Source organism: Pseudophryne corroboree, chromosome 2 (genome assembly GCF_028390025.1).
Source record: "Pseudophryne corroboree isolate aPseCor3 chromosome 2, aPseCor3.hap2, whole genome shotgun sequence".
Classification (NCBI taxonomy): Eukaryota; Metazoa; Chordata; class Amphibia; order Anura; family Myobatrachidae; genus Pseudophryne; species Pseudophryne corroboree.
In genome coordinates, this window is record NC_086445.1 from 954,529,744 (window position 1) to 954,545,346 (window position 15,603).

The following is a 15,603-nucleotide window of genomic DNA, read 5'->3' on the forward strand; positions in this document are numbered from 1 at the left end:
TGCTGAATATGTCTGAAGGGTTGCAGGCATAGGTTCCTATTTATATTTTTTCTAGCTGGTTCTCAGCGGGAGGCAGCAGTGACTAACGCTCATTATGCCACACACTAATGCCCATTACACAATATGCCACACTAATGCCCATTACGTGATACACCACACACTAATGCCAATTACATATGATACACAGTTATGACCCCGACCCCATTTTATGACCACACACACTGCCACTTACATTGCTAGAGGTCTCCTGGGCATTGCCTGAGGTTTCCTTTGTTGCCAGGGATCTCATGGCCACTGCCTTAGTAAAGTTAGGGAGGGTGGGTGTGGGCATCAGTTGTTACTGCTAGCCTATGGTTGTAGATGCCAAAGATTTCCATGACAAATCCACTATGCCTTATCGATAATCTGCCAGACAATCCCAGGATCCCCACCCCTGGAGCCAACTCGCAAAATCTCTCAAAATTGAAACATGAAAGTGCATCCACAATGCCATTGTCTACTCTGGGAACATGCCTAGCAGTGAAATATTAAAACAGGCATTTCAAAACCAGGAACCTCAGCAGATGCAAAGCTTGCCAAGTGCTGGTTTACTGCCTGAAACACTCCCAGATTGTCGCATCAGAAAATAAGTGGTTTGACACATTAGCAGCACACAACTCCACTGCTACAATTATCAAAAACTCCAACAACAAATTCACTGTAAACCCCCGAGAGACCCAAGACAGAGGCCAGGTCACAACACACCACTCGCCCTAAAAGAAAGCTCTAAAACCCATAGACCCTGCTGCATCGGTGAATAGCTGCAGGTGGAAGCTAGAGACAGGCCTGAAGGGCCATAACAATACCAACTTAAAACCCTCCAAGGAGGAAGACCAAGTTCTCAGGTCATCCTTAATCTCCCATGACAAGGGAATGCTGTGATGTGGCCCGGCCACTCCAGCCGTGGATCTCTCCAGTTTGCGGCCAACACATCTCCCCATCAGGTTGCCCCAACACGCAAAGTTCAAGGATCCCAAGAGGGATTGGCCCTGACGCATCCCAACTCTCCCTTTACTCAAACATTCATCTACTTAACCTAAAAGCTTCTGAACCTTGTCTGCGGAAATGCAGCAGCATACTGCTGCCATATCCACTTCAATCCCTGGGTAAGAAAGGCAACACGTAGGGCCCTCCATCTTATGTGCAACTGCTACACCTGAAACCGTGCACCCACTGAGGACAATACATCCTGGCAAAGGTTACCATCTTAGACCTATAAAAAAAAATAAAAAAAAATAAAAATATTCCAAATAGTGGGCGATGCCTGCGTGTACTGTGCAGGCATTGATACACTAATGTAAAAATAGGATTTTGGTACTTACCAGATAAATCCTTTTCTTTGAATCCATAGGGGGCACTGGAGTACTCTTGGGATATGGATGGTACCACTGGAACTAGGCAATGAACCGTTAAACTTTGACTATACCTCCCCTTCATATCCCAGAGTACCTCAGTGTTTTTTACTGAGCCGAACTGGAGCTATAGAGGTTGACAATGGAGAAATACATATAACAAAACTGGACAACAATAAAGTTGACACCAACAAAAAAATGACAACTAACAGTTGACACCAACCCGACAGAATTTCTAATTTGAAACAGTCGGTAAGAGTGTTACCATAATATTCCCTGCACTTACCACAACCAGGTAATAACTGCTCTGGGTGGGCGTCCAGTGCCCCCTATGGATTCAAAGAAAAGGATTTATCTGGTAAGTACCAAAATCATATTTTCTTTTTCATCCACTAGGGGTCACTGGAGTACTCTTGGGACGTACCAAAGTTTCCCCCCGTGGGCGGGAGAGCTATTTGGCACTTGTAACACTAAACGGCCAAAGCAAGATGCTGATGCCGCAAAAGTATCAAACTTATAAAAGCACACAAACGTGTGCACTGATGACCATGTAGCCGCCCGGCAAAGCTGTGTCGTAGAGGCTCCACGACCAGCTGCCCATGAAGTTCCAACAGAACGTGTGGAATGAGCTGTTACCGATGTAGGCGGCTGTAATCTAGCCTGAAGATAAGTCCGACGTATGGTCAGTTTTATCCATCTGGATAGGGTCTGCTTAGAGGCTGGCCAACCCCTCTTGGCAGCATCATAGAGAACAAACAACGTATCCGTCTTACGAAGTGTAGACGTTCGAGACAAACGCGTAAAACGCGTACCACATCCAGAGTTTCAGAATGTCCTAATAACACAGGAACTACTATTGGTTGGTTGATGTGAAAAGATGACACTACTTTTGGTAAGAAAGCGGGATTCGTCCGAAGTTCCTCTCTATCATCATGAAACACCAAATATGGTGGCTTGCATGACAAGGCACCCAAATCTGAAACTCGCCTTGCCGAAGCCAAGGCTAGAAGAAAAATTGTATTCCAAGTGAGAAATTTAATATCCACCTGTTGTAAGGGTTCAAAATGAAAAGACTGAAAGAAATCTAAAACCAGATTCAAGTCCCATGGCGCTGTAGGTGGAATGAATGGAGGCTGTACTCTGAGGACACCTTGCATAAAGGTGTGTACTGATGGCAAAAGAGCCAATCGTCTTTGAAAGTAAATTGACAAAGCAGATATCGGCACTTTTAGTGTGGATAAACGTAGACCTCCATCTAATCCCATCTGTAGAAATAACAAAAGACGGGATAACTTGAAAGATGAAGTTGGAAACTTCCTGGCTTCACACCAACCTATATAGGCACGCCAAATTCTATAATAATGAGCTGCCGTAACCGGCTTCCTAGCTCGTAACATGGTTGGAATGCCCTCTCTTTTTAAGAGGGCGGTCTCAACAGCCACCCCGTCAAACGCAGCCGTGCTAAATCAGGGTAAAGAAACGGACCCTGTTGTAACAGGTCCGGACGCAGTGGGAGCGGCCAATGATCGTCTGCGAGTAATCCGCGAAGATCCGAAAACCAAGCTCTCCGTGGCCAATGAGGCGCCACTAGTATGACTGTGACAAACTCTCTTTTGATCCGTTTTAGCAATAGAGGGAGCAGCGGAAACTGTGGAAACAGATATACTAGACTGTATGGCCACCTGACTGAGAGCATCCACCGCCACTGCCTCTGGATCTCTCGTTCTGGATACATACTGGGGCGTTTGATGATTGTGGCGAGATGCCATCAAGTCCACCTGTGGGTAACCCCTCCTCTGGACCAGCATGAGAAATAAGTCTGGATTTAATGCCCATTCTCCTGGATGAAAATCCCGACGACTGAGATAGTCCGCCTCCCAGTTGTCCACTCCCGGAATGAATACTGCCGACAATATGACCTGGTGGTATTCTGCCCAATTGAGGATTCGAGCTACTTCCCGCATTGCCATGCGGCTTCTCGTTCCGCCTGGTTTGTTGATGTATGCGACCGCCGTCGCATTGTCTGATTGCACCTGGACTGCCTGAGCCTGCAGCATGTGCACTGCCTGTCGTAACGCATTGTAAATTGCCCGGAGTTCCAGGACATTTATAGACAGCAATCTTTCGTGATCCGCCCAGAGCCCCTGGAGCTGAAGATTCTGAACTACAGCTCCAACCTCTGAGACTTGCGTCTGCCGTGAGTATTATCCAATTCCAGGTGCTGCACTGTTTTCCTGCGGTTAGATTCTGTACCCTGAGCCACCAGAGTAGAGACACTCCGGTCCTTGGAGACAACCTTACCCTGTGGTGAATCTGTAAGTGCGGGCCCGACCACTGTGCGAGCACATCCAGTTGAAAAGGACGCGAGTGAAACCTTCCGAACTGAAGTGCTTCGAAAGCCGCCACCATTGTGCCTAAGAGGCGAATGCACAAATGAACCGAGACTGTGCGTGGCTTGAGCACTAATTGTACCAGATGACGAATGACCTGTACTTTCTGTTCGGGTAGGTAGATCCTTTGGTCTACCGTATCGAGAATTATACCTAGGAATTGAAGTCATTGGGACGGAACTAGATGTGATTTCTTGAAGTTGACAATCCAACCGTGGTGAACCAGTACATTCATTGTATGTCAGCAATGCCTGTTGGAGGATTTGTTGAGACGGAGCTTTGATGAGAAGATCATCCAAGTATGGAACTATTATCACTCCTAGAGATCTGAGTTGAGCTATCATCACAGACATCACCTTGGTGAATACCCGAGGCGCTGACGAAAGGCCAAACGGTAGAGCCCGAAACTGGTAATGGTTCTGTCGTATTGCAAACCGCAAAAACCTTTGATGAGGAGGCCAAATCGGAATGTGTAAGTACGCATCCTTGAGATCCAGCGCAATCAAACTCCTGTGGCTCTAGACCTGCAATTACTGATCGTAGAGATTCCATTTTGAATCTGTAGTAAGTGACGTACTGGTTGGAATAATAACCCTGACCCTGTTGGTGCACAGGGACCGGAACCAAAACTGCTGCGTCCAGCAGAGACTGAATGGCAGTCTGCAGAATCGCCCTCTTGTCGTCCGACAGAGGCAGTCCTGTCCTGAAAAACCGCATTGGCGGGAGACAGTCGAACTCTATTTTGTAACCTGTTAAAACTAAATTGCGGATCCACCCTTCTGTGGACGTCTGAAGCCATGCCAACTGGAATGACTGAAGACGTGCTCCTAAAATAGGAGAACAGAGATGGGCTGGGTGACTTTAGTATCCTGACGAGTGGTATTGGCTCGTTGGAAACTACGTCCCCGACCTAGTCTATCTGGTGTGGCCATTCCCCTGCCATGCCCGCGAAAGGACTGAGGTGTAAAAGATTTGAACGCCGGTCCAGAATATCTTTTTCTAGGCACTGTTGGAGGAAATGGTAAGAAAACCGACTTCCCTCCCGTGGCCTCAGAAATCCATTTGTCCAATTCAGGACCGAATAACTTCTCGCCCTCACAATGTAATGCTTCTATTCCTTTTTTTGACCTCCGTCTCCGCTCGCCAAGAACGTAGCCAGAGCGCACGTCGTGCGGTGACTAGTGATGATAAAAGGCGAGAAGTGAGCTGACAGACGTCAGTAGAAGCTGTACATAAATAGTCAGCCGCTTCTCAGATTTGATCAGCGAGAAGTATAAGATGATCATCAGTTAAGGCAGATCTGAGTTCTGTTATCTATACCATTAGAGCTTTAGTTACCCAAATGCCACTCAACCCAGGTCTAAGCAGCACTCCTGCCGCTGTATACATGGACTTCAGCATAACCTCTATTTTACGGTCCGAAGGGTCCTTGAGTGTAGTTGAAGCTGGTACTGGTATGGTTAATTTCTTTGTAAGTTTAGACACAGATGAATCCACCAACGGCGGATTCTCCCATGTAGCGATCATAGAATCTGGAAACGGATAGCTAGACCTAAATCTGAGGTACAGAAAACCGTTTATCTGGATTCTTCCTTGTTTCTAGTAACATTTTATTAAGAGATTCTGACACAGGAAAACAAATTGGAATTCTCTGTCGTTTAGTAAAAATGACATCATTTGTCAGAGGCTCCTCAGTTTCTGTAAAATTCAGAGACTGACGCACTGCTCTGATGAGATCATCAATACCCGGCCTGTCAAAATCGTCACCATCTGACTGCTGGTCTACTTCGCCCTCCTCACCCACATCTTGTACAGTGAGGTCTGGTGAAGAATCATCAGACAGTAACATAGCAGAAACCGGTAGTTTATAAGAAAAATGAAACTTATCCCCTTTAGTCAAAGAGGATCTGGACCTTTGGTAAGGCTGAGACCCCTCAGGAAGTTCTAGCGGTCTTACCCTAGATTCAGATCTTGCCGCCTCTCGCTCCTGTCGAGAGGTGGCCAACTCTGATTGCACACCAGCTAAAACATCTGCTAATATAGCCCATGGCGGGTCCGGGGTAGAAACTGGATTTGGAACCGGAGCAGGAGTTGTATTTGTTTCGGAATTTACCACACATACTTTACATGTGGTAAATCAGTCAGGTAATACACCCTTACATACATTGCAGAAAAACGGCTTCTTAGACTTTGCTGGTGTCTTACTCATTATGTAAATAAAAAAAAAAAAAACACAATATAAATACAAAGACAAGAGAGAGAAAACCTGTGCGACTCAGTAAATAGTACTAAGGTGTCTATATATCTGGCCAAGTGTGCCAGTAATATGCCCGATCCCAAAATCCCCCTAACACCCCTGCGCCTTCAATGGTGGAGAGATGTATTACAGGAAAATCTGGAGAGAAACAGGAAAAACAGGAAGCATGGTTTAGTATGTCCCCATGCTCACAGAAAATCACAAAGTGCAAACATTTAACTTATGCAGCAGATTATACTTAAATGTATATATGCCATCCTGTTACTTGTCTATACAGCGCTGCTGGCTCTGTGTTAGACCATACACCCTGGATAAAGAAGTGTGCCTCCCTCTCTCCCCCGTGCTCCGTGTACCGCTACTCTGTATCCGGAGACAGCTCCAGAAGTGCCAGACGATATGCCGCATGGAGCCGTGGAGCGGCTATGCACCAGCGTGGCTGAGCGCGGTGGGAGAGGTGTTCACAGCGGCGCTGAAAGCGGCGGCGGGCAGCGCACGGCATAAAACACAGACACAGTAATCCCACACAGCGGGGCGGCAGCATGAGCTGACCGCCCCAAACACATACCTGGACCCTGTGGTGAGGGCAATGACGGGGCTTCTCTGCAAGCACTGTCAGCCTTCTACTGCAGGTGTCCTGCACGTGGAAATGAGGGAGCTCTTCTAGAGAGGTCCGACACCCACAGCTGCATCAGCAGCTTTCACTATCCCAAACCCTCGCCTTCTTGGAAGGGGGAAAGGGATGTTTTCAAAAATAATCAAAGAGAAAAATCAATAAATGTGGATCCACTTCCACAAGCCTAGTTGCTCTGTGAGCACCGAAAAAACACTAAGGTACTCTGGGATATGGAGGGGAGGTATAGTCAAAGTTTAACTGTTCAGTGCCTAGTTCCAGTGGAGCAGTCCATATCCCAAGAGTACTCCAGTGACCCCTAGAGGATGAAAAAGAAAAAAAAAAAAAAAGTATTAAACTTCTCAAAATAGAACAGCCCATGGGCAAACAAATGTCAATGTAGAAACAACTGTCTAACTGAAAACCCATGAACTTAAAAAGAATCAGGGTGAAGTGGGAGTAGGCAGAAAGCTGACTCAACATAACTTTGCCAAATGATCTCCCACACCAAAACCCTGTATCAACTCCAGGGCCTCAAACAACTGGTAACAGACCCTACAAAATTCCTCATGGTTGAGTCGTTAATGGAGCCCCCATGTGGGTAAGAGATGCTGGATTAAATGGAATTTGCCATGGACCTTATGCACCACCGCAAAAGGAGACATGCACAAGCCAGGCAATGGTTTACATGTAAAAGGACTGCTCATGCAACCCAATTTTACAGCCACCTTCTGCCTAACCACATGGGGTAATTCCCTTGCAGACCTTAAAATCCTGCACGAAACACCTTGAACTGTCAGGAATTGGCAAATGGAAGCTGAAACCATCTAACAAAAATTTGGCATCCACCCAATTAGGATACCGGTGCAACCATTTAGCCAATTACAACACAACTATGGGTGAAGGCACTTTACTTGGCACCTCTGCTATGCTCTGTCCCCCGGTTGCAGATTTGCAGCCCTTGGCAGGGTGACTGGCTCCGCAGATTCTACAGGAAAGTCGAAAACCATTCACATACCTGCTGCATTTAGAATCGTTAAAAGCAAAACACTTCCCTTTTACTGTGGACCCAGTATTTCTTTTCCCACCTGGAAAAGTCTTCTTGCCCTGACCATTAGATGGTTTTTTCCCTGGTTGGTCACTTCCAGCCAAACCTAGACGTCCTTGAAACCCAAAAGGTAGCAGATTACCATTTTGATTTCACCAAAATGTATCACTCTTCAAACACAACCTTTGTTTTTCAAAATAAAAAAAATAAATATTTCACAAAATTCATAAACTTGTCTGGCCTGGTTTCCAAATAGCAAGCTTTAGAAACCTTTCAACCAATGGTGAGAACTCCGAAAAGCATTTTCACCTACCTCCCCTGCATTCTTATCCATCTACAACCCCTTTCTCATTTCATACATATTGGCAAACACATCAACTTATTTTCCTTTCCTAATTTTTTTCCTTCGTCCTCTTCCCAACCCCCTAGTTACTGCTGTGTTAGTGCAGTGAACCATTTTAAAAAACAGTGGCTCAATAGGAACTGCTGCCTTTTTTATGGCTCCTTAACCCCGCCAACCCAATTCACAACCTCACACGCAAACTAAAATCACTAACTTTCGCAAGCACTTGGGGGAAACTGACCCATCGCTGCTAGCAGATGAAAATCAGATGATGCAGCAGAAACTTCATGCTCACCAGATCCTGAAGGGCTGGCAGTTCCGAACATGTCCGTCAACTGTGCAGTTGTCGAAATGGAATCCACCCCTCCTACCGGAATAGTCTCCATGTATGGTCTCGAACCTTCGCTTGCCACAGGCGGAAGCACCGTAGATGAGTCACTGGCACTAGCTTCAGAAACAAACAAGTATTAAATTACCAGCCACTCCAGCAAGCCCCTAGAAGAAACAAGAGTAGGCCACAGTGTTGCTCCAACTGAAACCGCCCCAGGTGAGGTTGGAAACTGGCCAAGTGATGGTAAATGACCTCGTAATGCACTGACCAGAGTGGGGTAACAGGGCATAGGCCCACCCTGACTGAAGGTCGGAAACCACGGCAGCCCGTACCTGCCCTGCCAAGAGTACCCATAGGGCCCCATCTGCTGTGCTAGGGAATGAAACTGCTGCCAATGTGGCATTTGGCCAAATTTAGACACATGCAAAGTAATTGGCGTGAGCCCATCATCCCCAAGACACTAGGTGTGGCAAAAATCCTGAGCAATCCCAGAGAACTAGATGGATTGCACTATGTTCGGGGATAGAAACTATGGAAGGCAACCCCTGGATGATAACTGGAGCTAACAGCATCTGTAAATATTGGTGGCCTATGCTGCTTGCTGTTGTGAAAGCCTGCAAGCCTAGCGACCCTGATGCTAAACTCCCACTCGACATGGCCCTAAAAGATGCAAAGGCTTATGGCTGCCCTGGCAGAGAAACTAACATGGCATCCTGAGCAGGAATTGCTGCAATGTATTGATATATGCCAAGCAGGTGGCACCATAATCCCATCTAACAGAACCAGCAGCCTGCTGTGCACCAGGTGTGGGCGTGCTGTCCCCTAACATGGCAGGTGCAGGGTCACCAGAAGTAAACCTTGTTATGGGGTCCGATATTGCAGTCCCACTGCAACCCTGGGTGCACTCCCCAGCCATGGGAGTCCTGGCTGTCCCCTTCGCAGCCTGGAATGTACCCTCACATCTGTATGCCCCAGGCATGGGTCCTGTGACCTCGGCACAGAGGCCTGGGAGCCCATTGCCTGCACCCACCACACTGGCAGTGCTAAAACGCAGCTGTGATGCCTTGTCACCAGCACGCGTCACTATCCCCCAGTGCTCATGACCTCTGTGGTGCTACTACTGACTGCAGGACTCCGCTATGCTTGATACAGCCAGAGCATGAGGCTCTGACGGAGCAGGCTGGTCCACCATGCCTCCCACCAGCACATTCCCCCAGCCAACCCTGTATCAACAGCAAACCGCTGAGGTCAGCTGGTTGACCACCTCAGCATGACGCCGCAGGGCTGGAGCTAGTCTGCGGGCATGATGGAGGGAGCATGAAAATGTGGTAAGTGAAAGAATGGGAAAGGGGGAGGGGGGTTAGAAGTAAGAAAAATAAAAGGGGGTGAATGAATGGAAGGTGAAGAAAGAATAGATGGAATAAATGAGGTTTAGAGCAGAAAAGAGGACAGCTAGAAGAAAGTGTATGTGAGCAAGAGCTATGCAAGGTAAATCAGGAGAGAAAGATAATTAGTACTCTACCTTCCAAAACAAGAGGATTAAATATTCAAATTCATTATATAAACGCCAACAAAAAAAAAAAAAAAACACACCCCTATACTCCCTGATAAGCTAAGTTTAGCCTACCACAAAAACAAACAACAATCTGCCTAGCAACCAACTGACCTAAAGAGTCATATTTTTGTGATGGGGTAAAGTTTAGTAATTTTGTGCCTATGCAGCCCTCCTCTAATCTACTTGCATGTAATTAGAATTGCCTATTTTGAAGAGCTTTGTCAGTAAAGTATAGTTCATGGAGCATACATGGCCTAGTGCTCACTTATCACAAGGCAATTTAGAGCCTTTGGTCAACTGATCATTTGGGTTCAGCTGTGTTAAAAATCAAAGTATATATATTTATTTATTTTTTTAGGAACAGTTAATCGAACAGTTCAACAAACTTTGAACAGCTGGTTACAGGAAATTTCATCTTAAACCGTGGCATTTTCTTGTATACTGTGTAACCATGGCTAAGAGTAAGAGATTCACAAGATAAACTCTTAGAGCTGTGGGCCTAATTCATGTTGGTGCACCATCAAATCTGTAACCCTTAGCACTACATGCTCCCACACTCCATAACTCCACTCTATACTCTACCTGTACTTTTGGGGTAAAAACACCATATAACCCCAGGAACATTTGCATTAAAGCAGCAGCCTCTGGAATAGCATTCCTTAGCACTTATCCCGGGAAAACCGCAATCTTCACGCTCTTGGATGTCCACGCTACATTGCAGTATATCTGGATAGAGCAGAGCACACAACATCAGGACAATAGGAAATAATACAGTGCATGGCTAGAAAGCTGTAGCTCTACTGCAATGACTAACCCTACACAGTGCCAAATACATAGGGCCCAACTAAGAACAGATTACAGCAGCAAATTTGTTAGCTAATGGGTAAAAGCATATGCACTGAAGGTGGGGCAGATATAACATGTGCAGAGAGAGTTAGATTTGGGTGGGGTGTGTTCAAACTGATTTCTAAATTGCAGTGTAAAAATAAAGCAGCCAGTATTTACCCTGCACAGAAATATAACCCACCCAAAGCCAACATTGCACATGTTAAATCTGCCCCCCTTCCTGCAGTTTTGCCTATTAGCTAACAAATTTGCTGCTGCAATCAGATATGAATTACCCCCATAATTGTTAACCTTGCAAACATGTCCAAGATACATAGAAAACACAGTTTGATGAATCTAACTTAAAGGATATATTTTCACATAGAAATAATTTTCCATATACCTTACCACAGAAAATAAGAAAAACACTAAGAATTGCACTCAATACTCAGATAAAGAGGAATTGTTGTGGAGTTGGGATGCAGTGAAGATGCCAGCTGTTTGGGATTCTGACAGCTGGCAATCCGTTTGTAGGTATAGCAGATAGTTTAGGCTTAGGTGTCACCCGTGGGGTTAGGCACCACTGTGGGAGGTTAGGTTTTAAGCACTGTGGGGGGGGAATGGTTAGGTATAGGCTGCATGGAAGGTGACATTTTAGGCACGACCAATGGGATGCTAGTGTCAGGCACTAAGTGGAAGGTTACGGTTAGGCTGTGGAAAAGGATGGTTAGTGTTAGGGTGTACAGGAGAGAGGGAACAGTCAGGATTTACATTATCAGGATGCCAGCAATGGTATTCTGACTAATAGCATTCCATCACCTGGGATATACTGAATACATGGAGTTAGTCAATTTAAATACATAAAATATAGGGACCATGGAAGGAAGAAAATTTCCAGAGACTTTACACCATACCAGTGCCCCCTGGAACTTCATATAAGTTAGGAACTATGCATGAGTGGGCAGTGCTTGCTCTCTACCTGCCCACCCATTTGTGCGACATCATACAAGAAAGAGAATAACGGACAGTTATCCTGGGCATACACTAAACAATTATCTGGCAGGCTATCTATCCAGTCTGGATGGTGGGAATGATAATCTGGTAATGTATAGGAGCAAATGTCAATTAACCATTTGCTCCCAAACACTGGAAAATGGAAAAAAATTATAGAATCAAACTGGATAAACCCAAATTTAAACAAATTTGTTAAACTTCCATTTGAGTGTTTTGGAGTAAGTGGTTGATTGGCCTCTACAGTATGAGAGTAAATGACAGATTTCCATTCCAACCAGCCAGTGTTGGACAGATGGTCTCCCAGATAATTATATAGTGCCTACCCAGCTTTACTGATGAAAGGCTTTATCACCTATGTACCTCATGACTGAAGTTTCCAAAAAAATGTTTGTTACTATTGAAGTTGGATACACTAATATTTTCTGTCCAATCTAGCTGTTTGGAACAAAAATCTGCTAATATCTGGGAGCAAATGACCCCAAATTACCCAGGAAATGCTTGAGTCAAAGCACAATTCCTTACATTCTGCAGCACTTATTGTGGGGTACCCACAATCCCTTCAGCTGTACAGTTCCACGTTATTGTTTGTCACTTGTGGTTGATGCAGTAAGGAAACCGCCAGAAGTTATAGCAGCTTATTGTTTCTTTAAAAAAAAAAAAAAATTATATAATATATATATATATATATATATATATATATATATATAGCAATTTAGCTAGATCACAGGGCAATTTAGCTCCTTTTGTCAACTAATCATTTGGGTTCAGCTGTGTTAAAAATTGGGATCCAGTCTGAAGATACACTGTCTAGGTTGACAATGTTTAGGTCGACCACCAGAGGTTGACAGGTCAAAAGGTCGACACGAGTTTCTTTTTTTTAACTTTCATACTTAACGATCCACGTGGACTACGATTGGAACAATAATCTGTGCCGAGCAAAGTGAAGGGGTTCCCGGTCACTCTACAAAGAAGACAACACCAAAAAACAAAAAAAAATTATGTTGACCTTTTGACCCGTCGACCTAGAAACCCTTTTGAACCCCCAACCTTGTTGACCTAAACATGGTCAACCTAGACACAGTTGATCTCATGATCCACACTGGTTAAAATCAAAAAGTATAATTTTTTTTGGAATTGTTAACCAAACAGTTGAACAAACTTTGAACAGCTGATAACAGGAAGTTTCAACTTAAACAATGGCATTTTCTTATATACTGTCTGGCCATGGCCAAGAAGGGATACACAAGCAAAACTTAGAGCTATGGTATTATCCATGTTTCTCCAGCAGGATCCACAGTTTATCCAAAGGATAACAATGGGATATGATGGAGCGACAGCAAATTGGCACCAGTCAAAAGCTTTCTGGCCTTCCAGGTTGCAACGGGCCCATCCATATATCCCCGCTTACTGACTCAGGCAAATCAGTTTGTTTGGTGCGGCAGGAGCCGGACCATGGTCAGAGGGCTGTTGTTTTTAGCAGCCCTAAGCTTTCTTATTTTACTTTTACGGTCTTACTAGTTTGAGTGATCTTTCTAGACAGCGTCTTAAACACTTAGAAAGTCGCTCCAACAACACTCCGCCAGGTCGTAACAATGCTTACCCACGAGTACAGTGCTGTTTCGGCGGGTGTCTGTCTGATATACTAGCAGGTGCAGCAGAGGTTACCAGGCTGTGGCCGGAGCATGGGGAGAAGGTATGGAATTGGTTCCACTTAACTAGATGGAATACGTACACAGCCACACTGTTTTGGGAGGAGACTACCAAACAGTAGCTGATGCAGGTGCACCAGCGCTAGGCCTTAGGGATCATAGGCTCCAGAAATAGCAGGAGGCCATGATCCCTAGGGTTGATGTCAGCAAAAGGGGGGGGGGGGGGGGGGAGGGAGTCAGATGCTCTCCTGGTCACCCCTCCCCCCGGTTCATGACCAGTTTCCTCAGAGTCTCCCGCCATGAACTGTTTCCTTGCTTCCGTCCTAGACACTGTGCATGAGGGGACCCAGATGCAGCATAGGTGGCTGTGTGACCGGTGCATCTGTGTTCACCGAGTGTCTGTGTTTACTACAGGTTCATGGGGCTGCAGTGTACACTAGTAGCGTCTGGATCCACTCAGCGTTCGCATTGATCGATCCTTGAAGTGAGGAGAGTCTACCTGTATCCCACCGAGTGGGGGCTGTACAGCACTAAATCTCTATCTACCCTATTGAGTACTAATAGTTCGATAAGTACCTATTGCCTACGAGTCTGTATATATTTACTGTTTTTCACATTGCATCTGAATAAGTTAGATCTGTTTAAACATGATCAGTAATATGTTCTGCTACATACTTAAACACGTGTTTGTAGTTGATGTGCTCATATTGCTAGTGTATAATATGTGACTGCTAGTGTGATTGCCGACTTTACTATAGGTTTGTCAGTTTTCTCTGATCCTCAATGCTGGTGCATGGGTAGGGTCAGATTGTATGTCACTTTTAGAAGGTTTAAAGTGATTAGTCACAAATTGTGTAGTACACTGTGAAAGTGCCGATTATTTATCAAGAGCGGTAAAGGTGAGGAAGGTACACTCACAGCAACACCACTCGTATCATGTTTGTCTTGGAAAACTGTATTACAGTATCCTCAGAAACTGGTTCAGGATGATTTGTGTGCAAATTGTTTTAGTTTTCTGCAAAATACAAGGCAGATCCCTGTACAACATCAGGTACAGATGGATCCACCTTGGGCTATGTTTGCACAGACCTTGTCCAGTATAGCTGAATGGATAATTCCTACAGCTTCTGTACCAGGAATGGGTTACACTATTATCCCTTACATGCATCTCCTTACCGACGGTATATAATTTCACCCAGCAGCTTCTCAAATGAAACAAATGGATAATCTGATGGTAAGTAAATCTTCACTTTCACAGGCTACACGAGGATTCATCAGAAGATGAAAGCTCAATTAATTCTACTTCGGCATACAAAGAGGAGGAAGGTCTCAGCTCAGTGGATATAGCAGAGTTAGAGCAATGAAAGACATTCTATCCTTAGAGGATTCAGCAGAGCCGGTGTTGAAAACCAAGGCACCTGTGTTTAAACTAGAGATGAGCGGATTCGGTTTTACTCGGTTTTACTCGGTTCTCAAAACCGAATCTTATTGGCTCACGGATGTCACGTGTTTTGGATAGCCAATAAGATTCGGTTTTGAGAACCGAGTAAAACCGAATCCGCTCATCTCTAGTTTAAACATCCCAAAACAGTTAATACTGAGTTTCCAGGGTCAGATCAGCTGACAGAAATCATGGAAGAGGCTTGGCCTACACCCAATAAATCATTTAGATGCCAATTATCCTCTTCCAGCTGGGGATAGTTTAAAAAGAGGTAGCTCCTATTGCCTTTGCCATCATTAAACGATGTCATGGATAGGAGGGTGGATGGGTTTCTAAAAACCATATTTTCCCTGTCCAGGGCAGTCATAAGGCCAGCCATGGTTTCAGCTTAGATGGCAAAGGCAGTGGCTGCATGTGCAGATACATTGGAGAGCGATGTTTTCAGTAGCTTCTAGAGAGCAGAAATACCATATAACTCATAAACAGGCTGCAATATTCTTGGAAGCAGCAGAATTAGATAGAGGTACTAACACCTCCAGGGCATCAGCTTTCAATAGCTGCTCGCAGAGCAGTTTGGTTACATACATTGAAAGCAGATTCAGAATCCAAGGTGGTTTTGGAATTTCTGCCTTTTTCTGGAAATTCTCTTTGGTAAAGATTCTTGACAGATATTCTGGAGTCAGAAGCAGACTCCAAAAAGGTCAAGCTTCCTTCAATATTACAAACCTAACTTTCTGGGTTTTCTGCCC

The 15,603-nt window shown here is 45.0% G+C and overlaps 1 protein-coding gene across 3 annotated transcripts in view; it reads right to left on the reverse strand.

The window, feature by feature from the left end:
- The window catches only part of LOC135050133 (integumentary mucin C.1-like), a 61,300-nt gene that overhangs the window by 15,193 nt on the left and 30,504 nt on the right, over positions 1–15,603 (reverse strand). For 2 of the 3 annotated variants that reach the window (XM_063956312.1, XM_063956311.1), the window contains 2 exons: positions 10,508–10,651; positions 8,335–8,487 (listed from right to left, as the gene is read on the reverse strand). In XM_063956312.1, the coding sequence (XP_063812382.1) occupies positions 8,335–8,487; positions 10,508–10,651 (297 nt within the window). The remainder of the gene's footprint in view (positions 1–8,334; positions 8,488–10,507; positions 10,652–15,603) is intronic. The other variant, XM_063956313.1, reaches the window with a different exon arrangement.